The sequence below is a fragment of the Polypterus senegalus genome, chromosome 7 (assembly GCF_016835505.1).
Source record: "Polypterus senegalus isolate Bchr_013 chromosome 7, ASM1683550v1, whole genome shotgun sequence".
NCBI classification, from domain to species: domain Eukaryota; kingdom Metazoa; phylum Chordata; class Cladistia; order Polypteriformes; family Polypteridae; genus Polypterus; species Polypterus senegalus.
The window spans coordinates 124,796,687-124,820,077 of NC_053160.1; the positions used below are offsets into that span (position 1 = coordinate 124,796,687).

A 23,391-nucleotide genomic window follows, 5' to 3' on the forward strand; every position below is an offset into this window, starting at 1 on the left:
TTTGGACCAAGATTGGAACTCTATGAGCACGATGAGTTAAATATTTTTTACTTCTTGCCAGTTTCTGAACAGTTTTGCTATATTTTGCTTGTGGTATTCATTCCATCTGCGGCGTCTGTTGTTTAAGACATTGTGATGTAGCGATTAGCACTGATTGTCTCACAGTGCAGATCACATTTTTGGTCACGATAATGGCCCAGCATAGAAGCCATACACTTTATAGCCCTCAGGGAGATTTAAAAAACCATTGCACTTATATAACCCACTCAAAACTAGTTAATTTTCTCCTTTATCATTGAGTTCAATGCAGTTTGCCAAATTCAACAAGTTCTTGAAGTTTTTTGTGATATTTATTTAACCTAAAGGGAAGCAAACTCTGTGGGGTTAGCTCTTTGATATTTATCACCTTCTCTGTGTAGTTTTATGTTCTCTAAATGTGTGTGTATAAGGTTCCTTGAGTTTTCTCATTTTCTGAAGACAACTAAATGAGATTAATTCACAGTCTAAATATAAGTGTGCCTGTGTATATGTGCATCAACATATTCTGACTAATCCCTCCTCTTTGGTGTTTTTCCTATCTTCCTGTTTTTGACCAAGTGTTTCAGAGATAACCTAGGCTCTTCACAACCCTAGATAAGATGGACTGAGAAAATGGAAGATGGAATGTACTGTGAAGCCCATGATGTATAATATATTGTACAGCAGAGTTTAATTTTAGGAAAAGAAATAAGAATATTGAGAATATGCTTACTGTATCCCTACATGAGACTACATTCTGTGCTTCAATGCATTGTTTTTTTTTTGTACAGGCAACTGTGCTAGACTTGAATTGTACTTCCAAGTAATTAGATTAAGTTTTGCTATGCTTTCCTTATTAATCATGTAGATGTAAATCCTCTGCTGAAGATAGAAGACCTAGATGATGCTCAGGATGCAGTGGTTGACATTCCAAACAGTTGCCTTTTGTGTATCTCTGAGAACTGGGAGGGAAAGAAATGCAAAAAGCAAGGACCTGTTATTGGCTTGGTGGTAAGAAATGGAAAAAGGAATATAGTAAAAAATAAATGTGATGGACTGTTAACTTTGGTGAGATGAGGAAATAAATTACATTAAAAAGAAGATGAACAATTCATTTTCAATGTTTGTGAATTAAGCCAAAGTCACATTACATGAATTCTAGTCATCGGGGATGTCCAAGTTGATTTCTGTAGTCTTGTCACCATTTGACATTACTAAGAATTACTGGACATGTCAAATAAGATGACTTCATTATGACTTTACAGCAGTTTCACACTTCCAAATAATTGCATGCTTGCCTGTTTTTCTGACAGCCAATAACATTCTGCCAGATGGAGAGAGTTTGAGCCAGTTCCAATGCAAAGAGTTTACAGGTATGACATGTTCAGCCACAATCTCGTCCCTTTTTTTTTCCCTTCCTATCCTGCTACATAAAACAAAAGGCATTCAACTAAGAGCCTTTCTTCTTTTTGCAAGGACTAAAATGCTTGTGCTCCTTATTCCTTGCAGCACCGCATTATGCATTGTACTTCGTGGTGAGTGCCAATTGCTTTTCAGCCTTCGCTTATATAGAGCATGCAGCTGTGGCTTAAGATAACCACAGTAACATCAACAACATTTATTTATATAGCACGTTTTTATACAAACAGTGTGGCTCAAAGTATTTTGCAAGAAATCAAGGAGAAAGTTACAAGAAAAAAATATCTACAGGGGTTCCAAGGCCAAAAGATCGTCCAGACCCATTGGGCGTTCTACCTGAGATAATCTGACCTAATGGAAGCATGTAGATTGAAAAAAAAACAGCAGACCCAGAATAGATCCTTGTGGTACACCACATGGGCCTCCGAAGTACAATCACTGCAACTAACAAAGAATTTTGTACCTGTTAAATAAGACTGAAATCAATTTATGACACTGGCAGAGAGGTCACCCCATCGTGCAAGGCGATTTATAAGAGTACTCTGGGCTATGGTTTCAATAGCTGCTTAAAAATGGACTTTTCTAAAACATTACTTAAGAAAGGCATGTTTCTCCCTTAAGAAAGGAAGTTTTTGAGGACAGAGTGGTCAAAATTATTTTTCTTGAGCAGGGGTTTAACAACTGCAGTCCTTAGACAGTCAGGGAAGACCCCTGTATGTAATGATTTGCTATGTAACGTACACTATCAATTAGGACATCTGAGACTTGTTTGAAAAAGCCTGTTGGTACTGGGTCAAGGATGCAGGTAGAGGGTTTCAGCTGAGAAATTAATCTATGTAGTTCAGGTGGATCTACTACAGTGAAAAAATATAACTCGCTCTAAAGGGCATGCTGGGGTTCAATGAGATTAACTTTAGGCGGATATACTATATTATTTCTAATCATTTATTTTATGTTTAAAAAATATAGCAAAAGCCTCGCAATTTTCACTAGAAGTGTTAACGGGGCCTTCCATTTCATTGAGCTGGGTTTAGAAGACGATTAATAGTTGAGAATAAAACTCTTGGATCACTAGCATTATAATTTATAATTATAAAATAAAAATCAAACCTTTTTTCTTTTATTGGTAGAAGTTACAGACTGTTTGGACAGAGTCACTGAATATGTCATGCAATGGAACTGGCTTTACATGAGTGTGCGACAGCTGCCTCCAATTCTCCTAGATTATGCAAATTAAGTTTACGACTTAAAATTGTCCAGAAAAATTGTGTAATTTGACATGGCCTTAGGTGTGAAAAAATTGGAAGAACTCTTTATAAAACATTCATCACAAAATAGCAATCCAAAGACTCCTTCAAATGTTCTTTATGCAGTCCGTGAGGTTAATGCAGTGCTTTTTCTTCTGTGGTTTTTGTGGCTTGACAGGCAGTACAACCCAGCACTGGAGATATTATGTATGACAGCTTTCAGGACTTGGCTTCGCGCTCTGAGCTTGAGAGCCGCATCCTTCGAGTGCAACCTGTGGAAATCCTGCTGCCATCATCATTGTCTGAGGAAACGGAGAGACTGGTCAATGGAATTGTGGCTGCAAGGTATTTGATAAACAAAATTTGTATATGTGCACCATTATGTTTGAAGCATTATGGTATCACATCTTGAAGTATATAGTCCTATTGAAACCTTTGAAAAGATCTTAGTTTATTTCTTTTTACAAGGAATGGTTTTACTGTTGAAATTTAAGTGAACCAGATGTATTTTTTTGTTTTTCTCATGTGCACCTTTTTTCAAACGCAACGTTTGAATCAGTAGTAAGTACAAACCTCTGATTTAAGTGTCTAAGACATGAATTTCAGTTAAAGAGGACACACCATTTCATGTGAAGCAGTAAAGTGCTTTTTCTGTAGAAAGATTCAACCTTCGCATTAGCGTGTTCTACAGGAATGGACATCAAAAACAAGATAAGCAAAAATCTACATATAGTAATTGAGCAGGATTGAGATTCACAAGATTGATTTTGAGACCTTAAGAATCTAAATCGAATCGTATAAATTAAAAATAATGATCAGATATAACTTAATTTACTCCAATTACTCTGTATACAGAAATGTACAAAATATTAGGTTGCAGCTTTGTAGTTTTATAAAGAAAGCATCTTCTTCAAGCTCGGATGTATCTGAACAAGTATTGCCACAAGTATACACATGTATGCAACCCTCCATTCATGCATTTTTAGTGCGACTTGTATTTAATATTGTACAGAGACAAATTAAATGACACTTAACTACCAGATCTCATTAAAAAAAAGTTTCTCTTTCCCCTAATGTGCCACTCTCTTAAAGGTGCAGTCCTAACTTCCAACAGCAGTTACAAAAGTCTATCTGCAAAACCACGGATAAATAAGTGTAAAAATTCTCTCATGAACTTATTCACCTTGATCTTGAAGTCTTTCGAAACACAGCAGCATCACAGCACACAGTCTGTGACAAACAGCCACAGTGCATATTTAGGTTTTTTTTTTTAATTCATTTTTTCTTCCAGCTGCAAGCTGTCTCATGTTTCCTGAAAGATGGATTTAAACCCAGTTCTTGGCACCGTCTACATGGGCTTTCCCCAAAGTAGTCCTATTTTTCTTTGCACATTCTAGACATTACTTTTACTTTTTTATTTAAGTTTACTGTAAGTTAAGATGGCAGTCCACTGTAAACTGGCCTGATGAGAGTGATTATGAGACTGTGTGTGAATGAGTCCTGCAACTGAAGGTCAGAAAATGCTTTTATGGACAGAAACTATTTTAGAGCGTGGGTTGAGGAGGGTAAGGTAGGGTGTTGTTTTTTTTTGAACTGTCATATGAACAGTTTTTTTTTTGTCTTCTCCTTTCTAAATACGAGTTGGTAGTGGGGCATTCATTGTGAGAAAATGTTTGATTGTCTAAAATGCAGAACTCCAATATTTTTTTAGTATGCTGCGTTCGTTATACAGCAGAGCTGGGAAGTCAAAAGTCACAATTGCATCATTTGATACCTCCGTGTTTGTACTACTCAAGTAGGAAAGCAAACATAGATGTCCCCATAAAAGCAGGTATTTGGCTTGTGTAACAGCAACAAACCTTAACCAATAGTTCTTGTAGTCCAGATCAAAGAAGAAACCTAAAAATAACAAAGGTGCAAAAAGTACATTGTCATGTGTAAAAAATATGCTCATGGCAACCATAAATAGTATTGTTTCTGCCTGGAAGCTGCAGTTTAAAAACTGCACCATTGAGCACAATGAATGGACAGTGGTGCATGTCAAATTAACATCAGTTAGTCCGTTACTGTTCTTTCTTGAAATATTAACATGTACCTTCTTAATATTCAGTATTATGGATTAAGGTGATTCATTTCAATTAACTTCTTCTAATAAACAAATAAAACAGATAAAGCATTACTTTACTTACTGACTTGAGAGACCAGGCCATAGTTTGTGAGATGTAATTCTAAGTTTGGGTTACATTTTCTTCGAGTTTTCCAAATCGGAGGTCGGAAATTGTGGCATTAGTAACAGAATTTGTCTTTTTGCTGCCCTAGTCATATTTCTGAATCCTTTTAAACAGTGCTATTATTTGTGTCTGAGACAGCTTTGGTTCCTTTGCATTTTACTGCTTTCAACACGTTTTTGCAATGCTGCTTTCACATGCTCTCTGATCTGTTCAGAGCTCTGAGTTTAATCAGAGTGCATTCACGTTAGGTTACCTGTTAGACTACTCAGGGAAACGTGAGGTCACTTTTGATTTGTTACTTGGTCTGCAAAAAAAGGCAAATAAAGATAAACAGCATTTTTGTTGAAATTAATTGCAAAGTATTAAATGTGTATCACTTCTCTCCAAATGCAATTTGACCAAAAAGTTTCATTTTGGGCTGACCAGGTTATACATTTTATTTTAAACAATTTAATAAGGTTAAAGGTCAGTGTCACGTCACAACTCAGAAAATTCCGGTAGCTTTACTTTGTCTAAATTGTCTGACTTGCATTTCTGAACTCAAATCAACCATCTGTATGAGAGCACATGAACAGAGAAAAAGTTTTGTGTGCTTCACAAAATGATGTACCCACCCTCAACTGTTTTGCCAAATTAGTCATGACAAACATCTTTGCTTAAACTTTACAGATAGTAATCCTGTAACTTTCAAAGTCACATCAGAAGAATAGCCATAGTGCTCATTTGCTTTTGTGTGTGGTGCATTGAGAGCAATTGTATAGCATTAAAGTTCAAGAAGTGATGGTTTGCACTCTAAAAATGCTTTGAAAAAACTTTGGAGGCTTCATTTTTTCTGTGGGCATAAAGCTGATATGATCTCTGTCCTTTGGGTTCTCTGATCCATATTCCATATGGGACACATGAAGATACTAAACAGTAAAGTGCCTACTTATTTATCTAAATAGGCTGAATGACTGATTGCACAATGGAGACATGTGTGATACTAAAGTAAAACAGCTAGTTTGAAAAGTCACTCTAATTCAGTTACAGTATTTACAATCTTTTCTAGGGTTTTCAACAAATGTGTCCAGGCCATTTTAGAATATCTTTGTAGAATAAGCAGGACTTTATGTCTTTTCACACTTGCTTTGCTTTACTCAATGACATATCAAAGGCATGCAGGTTTACCCGGGACAGCTAGTTTTCACTTATAAGTTGGCATACAGCACTTTTCCTAATCAGCTGTAAGGATGCCAACAAAATTGACCATGTCTTTATATAAGCACAAACATACCATGGTTATTTTAAATAATCTGTTGAAAGTGCCAGGTACTCTGCATGTACTGTTACAAATCCTATTGTAGTACCCCAGGTCTGAGTAGTGACAAGTAGTTTATTTCAAGCTTGAAACTAGGAAGCAGTCTGTTCATTAATTTACATTATCATTGCAGTCACTCAGTAGAGGAAAATTCAGGCTTCTCTTTTCAATCGAGTTCCCCTATGTTTTTGTATTACATTTTTCCCCCTATACAGCTTAACAGTCTGTATAGTTTGTGTCAAAAAACATCCTGCAGATGCACCAGAACACAGTGATGTATCCTGGGGTCATTGAGTGTTTAGGGTCTCACAACATCAGACACCTTCACCCAGATGACCTAGCCAGGGATGATCAGTCCACGACTTGCGTCCCAGTAGCTCTAGTTCATGGATTGCTCCTCTTTATCCAGAGTGATCTTGAGGATCTTTCTGCGGTTTCTGTGATGGCTCTGATTGTTCTTTTTTTCTTCAACCCCTGTCATGCCTAGCAGAATGAAGGCTTTCCAGAGTGAGCAGCCAGCAAAGCCCCTACAACCCACTTCCACTTGTAGGCAACGAACTTACCATCCTTGTCCTTGTACTTGGCATACTTCCTCCTGCATGATTCCACTATACAATCTTCCCAGGGAACAGCGAGTTCTATAATCACTAGTTGTTTTGTTGCTTCTGACAGTACAACTATGTCTAGTCATCATGATATTATTTTATTATTTTTGCGCTGGGAACTTAAAAGTTGTTTACCTAGGTCTACCATTATCTTTCAGTCTTGCGCAGGGTGGAGCAAGCCTGCCTGTAATTTGGGGTTTATACAGTATGTTGCTGTTCACCTGCCCTCCCTCACAAAGATGATGTTCCTGCTTGGTGGGCAGTGATGCTTACTGGCAAGGATGGCCGAGAAAACAGTATTTGTAACTGTTCTTATCAACTGGTCATGTCGCCAACAATAGCGACCGATTCATTGTTCTTTTGGGCAGCTGCCGAGTATGTGTTCTAACGACCCCTTTCCTGAGCATAAAGAGAAGTCGGTGTCTCGCTCTTGCCCCAGGTATGAAAGTTTGCTGGACTTGGTAAGACATTATACACTGCCTGGATCAGAAATTTTATGCGCTGGGGCTCGGCCTGCCAGATGTCAGACCAGGTGACTTTTCGCTTTAGTACACTCTCCCACCTAGTCCAGACCTCCACCTGCCTCATCCCCATCATTCTACTTATGCGTGTCTCTTCCATTCCTGCTCTCATTTTTTTCCTGGATGAGTGGCTGCTTTCCTTTACCCTGGTATTACTCATACTGAGGCCTTGGAGAACTGCCCTATGCTTCAACAGAGATTCTGCCAATTCTAGCTGTTTGTGGGCCTTCCATTTCCTGCTGGTCTTGACCTCTATGCCTGCTTTTGAAACCTTGGGATCTCTGGAGTTCTGGTACTGCCTTACTTCCCTTGAGCGAGAGACTATGAATTCCTCAGAAAAGTTACTGAAAGACAGCTGCAGCATGTCATTCTTCGCATACAAGGCTCATGCTCATGCTTAGACACCATGGCAATCATAACCAGCTAAGCTACTGATCTTTCTCTCCAAAGTTTCAGTTGTTGTAATTGGCACCTCATGTACCAAATGAGGCCAAAAGATGCGGGGTAGGATGCCATGCTGCTATATCCAGACTTTAAATCTACCAGACAGACTGACTTATCCATCTTTGTTAGCCAGGCCTCAAGCTCCCTGATAGTTATCTTGATGGCAGTTGTGTCATTGAGATTACAGTCAAAGACTTTTCCCTGGTTCTTGACTGGCCTCTAAGTGATTGTTGGAATGGTAATGCCATCTAAGACAAAGCAGAACGTATCTGTAACTCTGCCCTTCTTTAGGATGAGGGAATGGGACTTGGTTGGCTTAAAGCTCATACTTGCCCATGAGGAAAGCTTTTCAAGGCCCCTCAGGATCCATCTACAGCCTGAGACTGAAGTTATTGTAACCGTGAGGTTGTCAATGAAGGCTCTTGTAGGGGGTTGCTGCACACCAGAATCTGTCTGGGGTCCTCTGCATTCTACCTCCATTGCTTTCACTACCATATTCATGGTCAGGGTGAACAGGGTAGCTGAAATTGTACAACATGTGATGATACCCTTTTCTAACCAGTAGTTTCAGAGGTGACCCTCATCCAAAAATTGCCATTATAATCTTTGGTGAGATCTTTAATTTTCCTAGGGACATGATGATGGTCTAATGCCAATTCTACCAGCTTATATTATATAGAGCCATATGCATCAGCAAAATTACACTAAAACTAGGTCTTCTGTCACCTCCCATGCCTCTCTGATGAGATGTGTTATCACACCAGTATGTTCTAGGCAGCTTGGGATGCCTGGAATTCCACCTTTCTGAACCGATATATCAATATACAGTACACCTTTGAAATTCGCAGGGGTTATGTTCATAGAGTACCCGCAAATTGTGAAAAACTGTGAATTATGGATGTGGTAAAGAAATGCCTATTTTTATTGTTTAAACCCTAAATACTGTATGTCCCCAAAACACTTTAATTTCATTTCAACCTCAGCTTAATACATTACCTAAAAAAAAAAGAATGTATTTTAATTTCATTTCAACCTCAGCTTAATACATTACCTAAAAAAAAGAATGTAACGGTAAACCCATGTACTGTACTGTACAGTATTGTACTGTCACCTGCAGTAGGAGCCTTAGAAGGTACAGGGCGTTTCGACAGCATCTTGGGGCTTTAACTCTTAAACTGCCACATACGTGGGGCCAATGCATCCCTGGACGCCAAATACTTTTTTGCTGCACTTTAAGTAAATGTCACAATTCACAAAGAAAAAGTGAAATTTTAATGGGACACATTTTTTTTATTCCATGCAAAGAGCATCACAATTACTGCAACACTGATCATTTTACACACTGCCAATGAACTGTAAAAACTATTTAAAAAAACTACTGGAACAATATGTACAATGGCAACTGACGCCATTGGTGAAATTCAGTAAATCACAGAGCCAACTGTGCTTGAACTGGCTGCATGCAGCACACAGAGATAAGTGCTGACACAGGCAGGCTAGTCTAGTGCAGCAGTTCAATCCCAGAGAATGTAAGGCTGCAGTGTTGCAGGGGCCGGCAGTGGTCATGAGCTGGCTGCTCAACGAATGTTCAGCACTGACTGATCAGATCTGGCGTGCTGGTAAATTGCACTGGGGACCGACAATAGCCGGTTGCGGCACTCAATGAATGTACGTCGCTGAATATAATCTGCTCCTACGTGCTGGCAAGTGAAACTGGGAAACGACTATAGCTGTTTGCGACGGTTTAAGGATTAAGAAGAACAAAACAGAAAATACTAGAACTCTCAGCTAGAGATGCGTTACAGGGCAGCAGTCAATAAGCAGCAAGGAGAAATGAATAACGCTGTAGCAGTCCGGTGCTGCTAAGATTCACACTATTGAGAAGACGGTGATTTATTTATTTTTATGGTGGAGATTCAAATGAAAATAATGATACCACCCCTGTTCCCCTTACGCCGATTATACATTAAATACAACAAAGCACCAAAAAAAACCACACACAGTAAAGTCCATGAAAAACGGCAACGGATAAAATGTAATGATGAAGATAGATAGTCCAGAGATCCACTTGTTGAATGGGAATGTAAAGATAGTCCTACCGGTAGTTCCTGAAATGGTGAAGACGGGTGGACTGGTTCAGGAGCGCTCCTTTCTTCGCAGGATAGCAATGAATCCACTTACAGTCCTCATGTACACAGGCAGACGATCCAGACCCCAACCACAAAACGATCCAGGACAAAACGAATAAGTACAGGTAGCCCAACAGAAGGCATGCAGAGAGACAGGAACTTGAAACACAAATTACAAAAACTTTTTTTTTTTCTTTTGGTCACTGGCCCCCTTTTTAAAAGCTGTGCTGACATCCTTTGACCCAAACAGCCCCTGCACCCTCAGCAGAAGACCAACCGGTGCCACTGCAGGTACTGCTGGGAGTTGCAGTTTCAAATTGTAGATGAGTACAATGCTCTTGGATTGGCTACTTTCACCATCCCAAGCCGTGTTTTCCTCTACGGTTGCTTCCTGTTCTCTCTACAGTGCAGTATTGCCATGAAAAGCCATAAAAAATTGCGAAGGATATTTGCGGTTTCAGCTAACAATTATTAGTTAAGTTCTAAGGAAAAATCCGCAAACAACTGAGGCCGCGAACCCTGAACCACGTCTTTGCAGGGGTCTACTGTAGTTGTTTCTGAGGAGGACATTTGTCAAGTGACGGGAGAGGTATGCTGAAGAATATTTTTCCTTCGTCACTAAGGAATGAGGTAGATCTAAATTGCCCAATCTGTTTTAGTCTTCCTCTTTTGGAATCCATATTTCCTCTGCATATCTCCACTGCTTTGCGATTCTCCTCCCTGCGCCAAATGATCCTCAGAATTTTCCATAGAGCTCTGAGTAATTCTGGGCAATACTTGTACACTATATAAGGTACTCTGCTAAGTCCTGGAGCAGAGTTTGCTCCGGCAGTCCTAACTACCTCCTTCATTTCCTTCGAGCTGTGTTCCCTCATATCAAACTCCACATCAGGAGCTGGTAAATCTGAGTGTCCTCTGCTGTCCAAGCTCCTCTTCTCTCACTGGGTCATTCAGATTTTGGTGGAGGAAGTCATCCAGCTCATCTTTGGAACACCTGAGTACACCACTGCATTTACTACCTAGCAGTTCTCTAGTGATCCTAAAATGATTAGCAATAAAAGCTGCACACTTTCTAGCTTTCCCTCCACCTCTCCTTATGTGCCACTCTGCCCTGCATAGCGACATTAGTTTCTTCCTAAAAATGTGCCAGAGATAAGCCAATGGGGCCTCCTCTCCCTCTTCCACACTCTTATACTGCCTTGTCAGGGTCGTAAGCTCCTGTTGCAACTGATGGATCATCATTGTTCTGTGATTCATAGTGTAGGGAACTGGGGTGTTTTCCACCTCTGGTCCAAACCTCTCCAGAGCATAGCAGACAGTAACTGCTGACATTGCCTGGAGCCGACTATTAGCATCTCCTTTAACTGTAGCTGTGATGATTTGTACTACATCCTTGTCGAACTGTACCCACTGACTCTGCTTGCTGGCTGGGGGCCACTTAACCCTTGGGTCATTGTTTATAAAGCATGGAAAATGAGTTTCTGGTGCCTGGAGGTTCTGGGCTCTGTGAGTGACTCCGGGCCGGGCTCTTCCTGCGCTTTACCAGGAGTTGTACCTTTGCGGTATGCATCTCTCTCCTACTCCATGCATCTCTTCTTTGCCAGATGGATCTTAAGACCACAGGGATTTTTGCAAACCTTACAGCAGATGCATCTCGAGCTCATGATTGAATGTCCGTATGCATTGGTCATTGTCCCTTGGTCTGTATGAGTGGGGTGCTCATTCTCCCCCTTCTCGGGATCCCCTGGGGGTATATATTTGAAGAATTTTATGTAGCTTATAAGAGCTGTCCCTCACAGAAGGTGCAGTCTAGGTAGTCAGCCAATTCCTGACCCCATTGCCAGTTTTTTGTGCTGTTAGCTGTCTCTCCAGTAGTCACTAAGCTATTCTCAGTTGTCATCCAGTTTTTCCTGGGGGTCACTGACTAATGCCAGAATATATTTTCTGAAAAATATAGCATCATTTTAATTTTCTGTATAATTTTTTTAGTTGTGCTTTTCCATTTGAATTCTTAGTGATCATATAGTATGATAACTTTATTCTTGTAAGACTAGAGTTTGAAACAAAGCAAACAGTATTCTTGGCTACATATTGGAGAAAGAATTGACTAGGATAAAATGTTCCATTACATATGTAAATTCATTTTGGGGTATTAAAGGTAAATGTAGGTGGGGTTTTGCCAGGACTGTGTGTCCATGAGGTGGGTGATGGAAACCTGTGGTTCATACCCTCTATCACAGTGGTTGTAGTAACACATACAGGTGCCGGTCATAAAATTAGAATATCATGACAAAGTTGATTTATTTCCGTAATTCCATTCAAAAAGTGAAACTTGTAAATTAGATTCATTCATTACACACAGACTGATGTATTTCAAATGTTTATTTCTTTTAATTTTGATGATTATATCTGACAACTAATGAAAGTCCCAAATTCAGTATCTCGGAAACTTAGAATGTCAATTAAGACCAATGTAAAAAAATAATTTTTAGAAATGTTGGCCAACTGAAAGGTATGAACATGAAAAGTATGAGCATGTACAGCACTCAATATTTAGTTGGGGCTCCTTAGGCCTGGATTACTGCAGCAGTGCGGCGTGGCATGGAGTCGACCAGTCTGTGGCACTGCTCAGGTGTTATGAGAGCCCATGTTGCTCTGATAGTGGCCTTCAGCTCTTCTGAATTGTTGGGTCTGACGTATTGCATCTTCCTCTTCACAATACCCCATAGATTTTCTATGGGGTTAAGGTTAGGCGAGTTTGCTGGCCAATCAAGAACAGGGATTCCATGGTCCTTAAACCTGGTACTGGTAGTTTTGTCACTTTGTGCAGGTGCCAGGTCCTGTTGGAAAATGAATTCTGCATCTCCATAAAGTTCATCAGCAGCAGGAAGCATGAAGTGCTATAAAACATCCTGGTAGATAGCTGCGTTGACCTTTGACCTCGGAAAACACAATGGACCAACACCAGCAGATGACATGGCACCCCAAACCATCACTGACTGTGGAAACTTTACACCAGACCTCAAGCAACGTAGATTCTGTGCCTCTCCTCTCTTCCTCCAGACTCTGGGACCTTGATTTCCAAAGGAAAAGCAAAATTTACTTCCATCAGAGAACATAACTTTGGACCACTCAGCAGCAGTTTTGTCTTTAGTCCAGGCGAGACGCTTCTGACGCTGTCTTTTGTTCAAGAGTGGCTTGACACAAGGAATGCGACAGCTGAAAGCCATGTCTTGCATACGTCTGTGCGTGGTGGTTCTTGAAGCACTGACTCCAGCTGCAGTCCACTCTTTGTGAATCTCCCCCACAGTTTTGAATGGGTTTTGTTTCACAATCCTCTCCAGGGTGCGGTTATCCCTATTGCTTGTACACTTTTTTCTACCACATCTTGTCCTTCCCTTCGCCTGTCTATTAATGTGCTTGGACACAGAGCTCTGTGAACAGCCAGCCTCTTTAGCAATGACCTTTTGTGTCTTGCCCTCCTTGTGCAAGGTGTCAGTGGTCGTCTTTTGGACATCTGTCAAGTCACCAGTCTTCCCCAGGATTGTGTAGCCTACAGAACTAGACTCAGAGATCATTTAAAGGCTTTTGCAGGTGTTTTGAGTTAATTAGCTGATTAGAGTGTGGCACCAGGGGCCTCATGTATAAAACGGTGCGTACGCACAGAAATGTTGCGTAAGAACTTTTCCACGTTCAAATCGCGATGTATAAAACCTACACTTGGCGTAAAGCCACGCACTTTTCCACGGTACCTCATGCTTGTCGCACGCAAGTTCTCCGCCGGTTTTGCAAACTGGCGCACCCAGCGTCAAAGCAGTGCTACTGTTCTTGTGTGATTACTCATTATTTTCATGACGCGGCTTTATAAATACACAGAAACTAACCGCATATTGTTTATTGGTGTAACGCATCTGATTGTAATTAACTTGTAACAATATAATGGTCCAGGGAACAGCCATAGTATTCCAAATACCATAACTGCTTTAGTGTTGTTACTCTCACTTCTTCTTCTTCTTCTTCTTTCAGCTCCTCCCGTTAGGAGTTGCCACAGCGGATCATCTTTTTCCATATTACTCTCACTGCACACTCGAGTATTTATATCACTGTATCTGAGTGTGAATCACAGCAGCAGCTGATCGGAAAGAGAATTATCGGTATACAGCTTTAAGGACACGCTGTCTCAGCCACTGCAAAATGTTTTAAAGCCTTTCCTGTACAGACCTCGCGGTTCAGAAACAGTTTAATCCCAAGAACTTTAAATGCACTCAATCAATTGCTCCTTGTAGAACTGTTTGTACTTATAAGTACAATCACCCCACTGTAAACTTGCACTACAGTTATAATATCTCACAACCTGGGCCACTTTATAAAGCGCGATTTACATATGATGACATATCATTTTTAAGGTGAAATGCAGCAAAATATGTTTGTTAAATTATACACATAAAACTTTAACTTCATTTAAATAATCTATATTCTTCACTGGGAGTGTCGTGAAGGATAGAATAATTAAACATGTACTACTAAGATATTTCAATGTTCTTTAAACGTTTTGAAGAATCGGCGCTAAGCTTACAGATGGCTTAACGCCTATTACAGAGCTGATTGTATGGCGATCGGTTACTTGGGGAAAGAAAAGCAAGGACTCTTGGGCGCTACCAATATATATTGAATATAAAACAGAAAGAGAAAATAACAACACAGCTAAAAACGCAGCTACAAATTTCGACAAAAGATAAATGCTTGTCATGAGCACGAGGCTCATGAAACACATGTTTAATAATGTGCTTTAGCTCCTATCATCATGAAAATGACATCACGATACATCTCAGTATTTTAGTTATTCAGAGAGCTGTAATATCACAAATGTAATGGACTCTGTGTCCAGTTGGAGGAAGAGAGCCAGTTTAAGAAGCAAGTAGTGATTCACACACATAGATCACATACAGTAGAAGATCAAATACAAAACAAAGCATTTAACGTGCTACTTTAATTACGATGTGATTTGAGAAACTGGTTAATTAAACGATTTTAAGATGAAGTTTATAATGTTCTACTAAATGACAAAATAAACTACGTGATTAAAGTGGAAATGTCGAGATTGAAGTTGACATTTCGTGCTTTTTCCCCACCGTGCCTTTTTCTCTGTACCCTAATAAACTTTCATATGACACTCAGACAGTGGGCTTACAACTCTTCTTTTCACGGCAACTTTGATATGTGACTTCTTTTTTATTTCCGGCACTGTGCGATTTTGTGAATGTGAGCTTTCAAGTTTCTCCAACACGCTATGTCACTCGATCAAATTCATTTTGTTGATTACACCACGGTTTATTTGAACAAATAGTATGTTTTTCCTTTGCCTCCACTTGGTATTCGCTGAAATTCTTATATTTTCCCCGTGCTTTTCCCATTGTCTTTTCACAGAAGGCTGCGCTTAAGGGCGATTTATATTGATTTGCATATTCAAATAGGCGTAATTCTGGGAGGATTTGGGCGTTACATAATGCGCATGCACGAAGCGCTAGTTTTCACGCTGATCGGGATTTATGTAACGGAAGAACGTGGAAGTTGGAGTACGCGACAGATTCCTGCATCTGGATTTTTCTGTGCGTAAACACATTTCGGCTTTTGTGCTTACGCCATGTTATAGTGCGAGTTCTACGCACGGCGTTATACATGAGGCCCCAGGTGTCTTCAATATTGAACCTTTTCACAATATTCTAATTTTCTGAGATACTGAATTTGGGACTTTCATTAGTTGTCAGTTATAATCATCAAAATGAAAAGAAATAAACATTTGAATACATCAGTCTGTGTGTAATGAATGAATCTAATATACAAGTTTCACTTTTTGAATGGAATTGCTGAAATCAACTTTGTCATGATATTCTAATTTTATGACCGGCACCAGTAGTAACCTTGTGAATACATTCTGACTGGGCATACAGTTTCTTTTAGTATGACTTTTTTTTTTTTATAACATCTATATTGAAAGAACACAGGAGTGTTACTAATGATGTCAAATTATATGCATTGATGATTGGGACTGGTCTTGCATGAATATAGAAGTATTTGTTTTTAGTTTATTTATGTGGTTTATTTATTTAGTTATTTATGTTTTGTAAACTGTAAGGTGTTATTTTGTAATCATTTTTGTTTTAAGCTTGTTTGTCGGTCCTTACTTTTAAAAAATATATTTTGTTGATGCACCAAATAGCTTATGGGTTACACAAAATAAAAGATTTTCATACTGTGTAAAACATTATTATTATTATTTCAAATCTGACTGTAAGAAATTAAAATAAAGTAACAATAGTAGAACTTCTCACATCTCAGAGATTTTCATTCTGTATTTGAAAAATCATCTTAGAGATGTTATGTTTAAGCAGTTGTGAACGGCACCCGGGCACAGACAGGCGGACATGTTGTTATCAAACCACCACACGTTTATTATACAAATTATTTACAATTAATTGGTCACTCAGACCCAAACAATGGTCACAAAGACCCCGTTCAAACAGTGCACAGTACCCCAAACACTCAAAGTCCTGGCCACAATGCCTTTCTTCGGGCCGCCTCCACACTCCTCTTGCTTCATCCTACTTCCACCCGACTCCAGCCCCGAATGAATGGAGACGGCCCCTTTTATGGAGGACCCGGATGAGCCCCAGGTGTTCCCGGCAATCTTCTGGCCACGCCCGCGTGTGGCGGAAGTGCCGGCTGTCCTCCCGGCTGCTCTCCGTGCGCCGTCACAAATCTTCCCCCCAGCACTTCCTGGTGTGGCGGGAGTGCTGGGGAAACAAGTCCCCAAGGCATTGGGGCGCCTCCTGGCGGTGACCACGGGCCCCTACAGGGAAGGGCTTCCATGCCCTCGACCCGTGGCCCCCAAAGCAACCCGGAAGGCAAACCCCACGTGGTCCAGGCAGGGCTCTGACCCTCTTCCGGTCCCTCCTGGCGCCCCGGCGGGTCATGGCCCCTGGCATCCCTGACAGTGCCCCACAGCCAGCGAAGACCACTGCGTGGTAAGAGCAACCCGCCCCGAGGGCAGCAGAGCCCCAAACGGGTCCCACTCGAGGATAGCCGGGTCCGCCCCGCACTCCTAGCAGGGCCAGGGGCGGAGACACAATCTGAGCACCAACCCATGGTGCATCCCTGTGCCTCGCACAGGTTGTGCTCCCCTTTACCGCACCCCGGGCCTCCTCGGTCGGCACCCCTCCGAGACCTCCACGCCTTTGTTCCGAGCCACTCGTTCCCCGTAGGCTCCTCCAGCTGTGAGCGCACCTGCACACCGCAGAGAGATCATTCCACAGACGGCCCGACATCAGAGGGCTGTTCCACCACGAAGGGCTCCTTCAGCTCGCCCGGGGTCCGTCCCTACAAAAGAGAACACAGGGGCAGAACCGCTGCCAAAGCACCCAGCTCGGGCCACGCACGGGCAGCGTTCCCCCCTCCAATCGCCCCGGCACTTGCCTGATCGGCACCCTCTCCGCGGCTTCCGTGTCCCTCTCGATGATGGAGCCGTCGGCACTGCCTGCTCTCTCCGCCGGCCTCAGGGATTCCCTCTGCTCTCCCAGAGGGCAGCCAGCCAGCACGCTGCACCCAGCAACGCTGCTCACCATATTGGAGGAATCGGCACCCAGCCCTTTATTCCTCCGTTCACTCTGGGACGCCATGACGGTTTGAGACTCCTTATGGAATAAAAGGCCTCTGTCCCGTCTGCGTCCCTATAGTGCGGGGCGCAAGACCGCAGCCGACTCGGGGCGGAGGGCGCTAGGACCCGGGGCACTTAGCAGCCCGTGTCCATTCAGCGTCCTCTCGGACTCCCCCCTCGCCAGCCAAGATACAGCCAGCGGCGCCAAGACTCCTGTCGGAGGGCTGCTTACTCGGAACTGATCGTTATCATCACAGCCTTTTTCAGCAGACCCTCCCGTATGCTTTACGGAGTCGGCTGTACTCACCGTCTCCGCTGTACCTCTCCGGCTGGAGATTCCAGCGTCGCGCCGTCCCGTTGTTGATTGAACGTTCTCAGCGCCGCGAGCGCCTTCCTCTCCAGTTCCAGCACCTCAGCCCGGAGGGCACATAGCATCTGTAACACACGCTGCTCGGTGGGCTGAAGAGACACCCCCAGCTCCGCCAGAGCAGCCGGCAAAGACAGGAAGTTAACCGACGCCTGAGCCTACCTGTCTGTCAGCCTCCGACGCCGCCACTTCCTGTGGGCCTTTCCTCCGGCCCAATCGGGTCTCCCCCCTGCCCGTGATGGACATTCCTTGGTCCCGCCTCTCTGCAGTCATCGGCGGGCACACAAGACACACCGTCCAATCGCGTGCCTGTCAGGGGAGGACTTCTGGTCGCGCCATCTTGGCTCCCCTTCTGCGGCGGCGACGCGTTTGCCGGCAGCCTTGTTGTTCCCAGCACCTTCGAGCTGCAGCGTCTCTTCCTCCGCAGCCCTCGCGGCTGCCGCCGCCCTACCGGAGCCCCGCAAACCAGCATCGCCCGCCACTGACGCGGATCCGGAGGTCCCTGCCTGGAAAACAAAACACACGCCCGGCCCCAAGGGCCGGCTGCCGATAGGCGGGGAACTCACCTCCCAGGTCCTGTCTAACCGAGGAAACGTCCTCGGCGTGGCCTCTCTGGACGCCATGCCGTCCCGGGCGCCTCCAGCAATGGCGCGATCGTGGGAGCCCGCTGCACTCCTCCAATGCACGCCGCCCGCCCGCATCAGGGAATAACGGCCCTCCTGCGGACCCCTGGCGGTCCGTGGGGTTCCTTTACCCAGCGGGGCTGTGTGCACGCAGCCCAGCGTGCGTGGGTAGGGTCCCCTGCGCCGGGCCGTCCACAACAAATTTTTTGATAACAGGTCCCCGCCTTGGAACAGGCGGAGCATCCTGCCGGCTACGCCAGATGTGAACGGCACCCGGGCACAGACAGGCGGACATGTTGTTATCAAACCACCACACGTTTATTATACAAATTATTTACAATTAATTGGTCACTCAGACCCAAACAATGGTCACAAAGACCCCGTTCAAACAGTGCACAGTACCCCAAACACTCAAAGTCCTGGCCACAATGCCTTTCTTCGGGCCGCCTCCACACTCCTCTTGCTTCGTCCTACTTCCACCCGACTCCAGCCCGAATGAATGGAGACGGCCCCTTTTATGGAGGACCCGGATGAGCCCCAGGTGTTCCCGGCAATCTTCTGGCCACGCCCGCGTGGCGGAAGTGCCGGCTGTCCTCCGGCTGCTCTCCGGGCGCCGTCACAATCTTCCCCAGCACTTCCTGGTGTGGCGGGAGTGCTGGGGAAACAAGTCCCCAAGGCATTGGGGCGCCTCCTGGCGGTGACCACGGGCCCCTACAGGGAAGGGCTTCCATGCCCTCGACCCGTGGCCCCCAAAGCAACCCGGAAGGCAAACCCCACGTGGTCCAGGCAGGGCTCTGACCCTCTTCCGGTCCCTCCTGGCGTCCCGGCCGGGTCATGGCCCCTGGCATCCCTGACACAGTTTTTATTTAAGCTACATGATTAATCCATATAAATTTACTCTTACAAATGGAAGGATGAATTATTAAAGTATTGATTGTTCAAGAAGAGTTTTTTTGCTTCTGGCACTTTACATTTCATAATACTTAAATCATGTAATTGATGTGAGAACCATTCATTCCACTAGGGTACATGCATTTATTTATTTTTTCAAACATATAGTAAAGACAGCTAAGCTATCCTTATAGATGTCTGTAAGATAAAAAAGTCAACTAATTAACATCAATACTCCTTCAAAAAAGTGCAGAAAGCTTCATGAGCAAAAAATACAATACAAATGTTTTAAGAAGTTAGTTTCAGAAACTAAATTAAAGATCCCTTGGAAGAAGTCTTAAGGTTTTTTTTACATATTTAATGTAATAATTATTATAGTGAATTATAAAAGAAAAACCATCATATATACTTATGTGCATTATTTAATTATGTTTATACAAAATACTTTTCAATCATCAAAGTGAGCCTCATGTTGCAAAATACAGAGCTCAGTTGATATTACATGAATCTTTTAATCTTTCTGTAATCTTTTCGTAATCCATTAGGTGGCAGAAATTGACCATTTTTTAAACATTAGAGGTTCAGTGCAATTTCTAAAGAAATGTCACATGAATCTTTCCAGGAGAAAAGTATTATAAATATCTCTATTCATTTTCACTCAATTTCTTACTGCCATGTGATTGTCCTGTCATAGAGGTAATATACAGAGTTAGATGAGCAGGGCACCCTGTAACTTGCAAAAATCTTGTTACTTCCGGCAATTTCCTAGGAACTTCCAAACCCCACAAGAGCTATAATGACTCAAGTGTCTCCTGATATTTCCTCCAGTAGACAGTGCTAAATACACATCTCATGACAGGCATTGGGGCGTTTCTAACCATTTCCTCTTGATTTTCTTCATTTAGAGAAGCACAGATTTTAGTCAGAGGCTCTTAATGAGAGAACCATCTTGTAGGGTTGAATCAGTTTCTGTGGATAGAGCCATTGCATTGGCTTTAAATGGTCATGTGGTCGTTTTGCAGGATCTGTTACAACCAGATATATTGAAAGTCATATAAAATTGTATTAGTGGTGTGATATTTAACATGCCACTCCAGTATTGCATTGGAGGGTGCACAACCTCAAAATTGTAAGATGGCAGTCCTCATTTTTACATAAGTGGACAAGGGATTTTATGATCTAGATAATAAGGGGCCATTCTCCTTGGCCTACTTGGAAAAGCCTTACATGGATAATACAATGGAGACTTTAGCTGATACTCAAACTGTTTGATACAGGAGGAACAATGAGGATTCTGGTTTATTAATTTATTGAAATTGTCTCTGCTGATATTTTAAGAAACAGCAAATTAGTGTGATGCTAATGTTTAGAGGAAAATCATTTTGCAGACATGTGGGCAAGCTGTTTACAGATCATCAAACTGTAGTTTAATACAGTATTTAGTGTAGTGTGCTCAGAATTAGAAGCAGCACCACTAAGTCTGAGATCATGGTACTACCTTGTTAAACAATGACTTGACATCTGCAGGTTAAGAGTAAACAGCTGTCCCAGATAGAGAATGAATTTTGCAAGATGAATTCTGTGATTTGCCAAGAAGCAGGGGTTAATTTTTCACTATTTATGGGAATGGCAATGTTTTATTATTTTGAAAAGTTATACTTTAAATTTCACACAACTAAGTGATATGGGTACTTCCAGGATGCTATACTCATGGACATTTGCATATGAACTAACCAATCAGACCATTGATTGATAATGTTAAGATGCTTTCTTTTTTTTTTTTTTATTATTTATTAATTTTATTGCAATCCATACAAAGCAATCAAGTTTTTACAAATAGAAAAATTGAGTTAAGAACAGATCCATCCCCACCCCTGAGAGAGAGAGCAAGCCAAACGGCGTAAAATTTAAGGCTTGTAAACATACCTAAATTAATAAATGCTCTGTGCTTCATGAACTTATTTTAAAATATTACTGATCAGATCCTGCCATGTTTTGAAAAAAGTCTGCATGGATCCTCTAACTGAGTATTTGTTTTTTTCCAATTTCAAATAATATAACACATCGGTTTCCCGCTGACTTAAAAGAGGAAAGTTTGGGTTTTTCCAGTTTATCAGAATAAGTCTGCGTGCCAAAAGTGTAGTGAATGCAATCACAATTTGTTTGTCTTTCTCCACTTTAAGCCCCTCTGGAAGAACCCCAAACACAGCTGTTAATGGGTTAGGAGGGATTGTGAGTCCAAGGCTGTCTGAGAGGTAATTAAACATTTTTGTCCAGAATAATGTTAATTTGGTGCAGGCCCAGAACATGTGACCCAGTGAGGCTGGGACTTGGTTGCAACGTTCACAGGTTGGATCATACCCTGGAAACATTTTGGAGAGTTTTAGTCGAAACAGATGTGCTCGATATATAATTTTAAGTTGTATAATTGTATGCTTTGCGCATATGGAGCTCGAGTGAATTCTCTGCATTGCTACTTTCCACTCCTTTTCTGATATATTAATTGAGAGATCTTTTTCCCAGTGTCCTCTTGGATCTTTGAAAGAGAGGGATTGTAAAATGATTTTATATATTGTAGAGATGGAGTCTAAGTCCTTGAGATTGAGCAATATTTTTTCCAGCATGGATGAGGGTGCAAGATGAGGAAAATCTGGAAGGTTCTGTTTAACAAAGTTCTTGATTTGAAGATAGTGAAAGAAATGTGTAGCTGGAATGTTAAATTTGGAATGTAATTGTTCATAGGATGCAAAGACGTTGTCTATATAAAGATCTCTAAGCAAGTTAATTCCAAATTTTTCCAGATATTAAAAACTGCATATGTTTGTGAAGGTTGAAAGAGGTGGTTCTCTTGCAGAGGTGCCACAGATAGAAGCTTCTCTGTCTTAAAATGCTTTCTACATTGGTTCCAGATTCTAAGTGAGTGGAGCACAATTGGGTTATTTGTATATTGCCGATAACGTGTGTTTATTGGAGCACAGAGCAAGGAATACAAAGAAGTACTGCAGGATTTTACTTCTATTGTGGTCCAAGCCTGTGTATGTTCTTCTATTTGTGTCCAGGTTCTTATCGCCTGTATATTTGCTGCCCAGTAATAAAACTGGAAGTTAGGTAGAGCCATGCCGCCTTCTGCCTTTTGTCTTTGTAGGGTCGATCTTTTGATGCGTGGATGTTTTGAATTCCAAATAAATTAGGTTATTGTTGAATCTAATTGCCTAAAGAATGATTTATTAATGTATATTGGAATGTTTTGAAATAAAAAGAAGCTTAGGAAGAATATTCATCTTTACATTGTTAATTCTTCCAGCTAGTGTGAGATGAAGGGTTGACCATCTATGCAAGTCTTGTATAATCTTTTCCATGCAGACGGTGAAATTTTGTTGATATCGAGCTTTATGTTTACTTGTGATGTTTACCCCTAGGTATTTAAACTGTTCTGCAATGATCAAAGGTAGGGTATCTAATCTATACTAATAAAAGGCAAAGCCCTCACCTGACTGACTCACTGACTCATCACTAATTCTCCAAGTTCCCGTGTGGGTAGAAGGATGAAATTTGGCAATCTCATTCCTTGCAGCTTACTTACAAAAGTTGGGCAGGTTTCATTTCGAAATTCTATGCATAATGGTCATAACTGGAAGCTATTTTTCTCCATATAATGTAATGGAGTTGAGCTGGATGGCCGTGGGGGGGCGGAGTTTCGTGTGACATCACCACGCCTCCCACGTAATCACGTGAACTGACTATCAACGCAGTACGTAGAAAACCAGAAAGAGCTCCAAAAAGCGCTGAAGAAAACATGCATTATATAATTGAGAAGGCAGCGAAACCATAAGAAGCGAGCGACTGACATTTACAACCATATTCATGAGTGCTGCTACTTCGGAAACAAAGCACGGTGTTAACCTACACTTTAAATTAAGTTCATAGACAGGCTGCCGCTGGTGT

The 23,391-nt window shown here is 41.9% G+C and overlaps 1 protein-coding gene across 5 annotated transcripts in view; it reads left to right on the forward strand.

Moving 5' to 3' along the window:
- The window catches only part of msh3 (mutS homolog 3 (E. coli)), a 351,434-nt gene that overhangs the window by 42,779 nt on the left and 285,264 nt on the right, over positions 1-23,391 (forward strand). For all 5 annotated transcript variants that reach the window (XM_039759260.1, XM_039759261.1, XM_039759263.1 and 2 more), the window contains exons 7-8: positions 887-1,029; positions 2,863-3,029. In XM_039759260.1, coding sequence (XP_039615194.1) covers positions 887-1,029; positions 2,863-3,029 — 310 coding nt within the window. The remainder of the gene's footprint in view (positions 1-886; positions 1,030-2,862; positions 3,030-23,391) is intronic.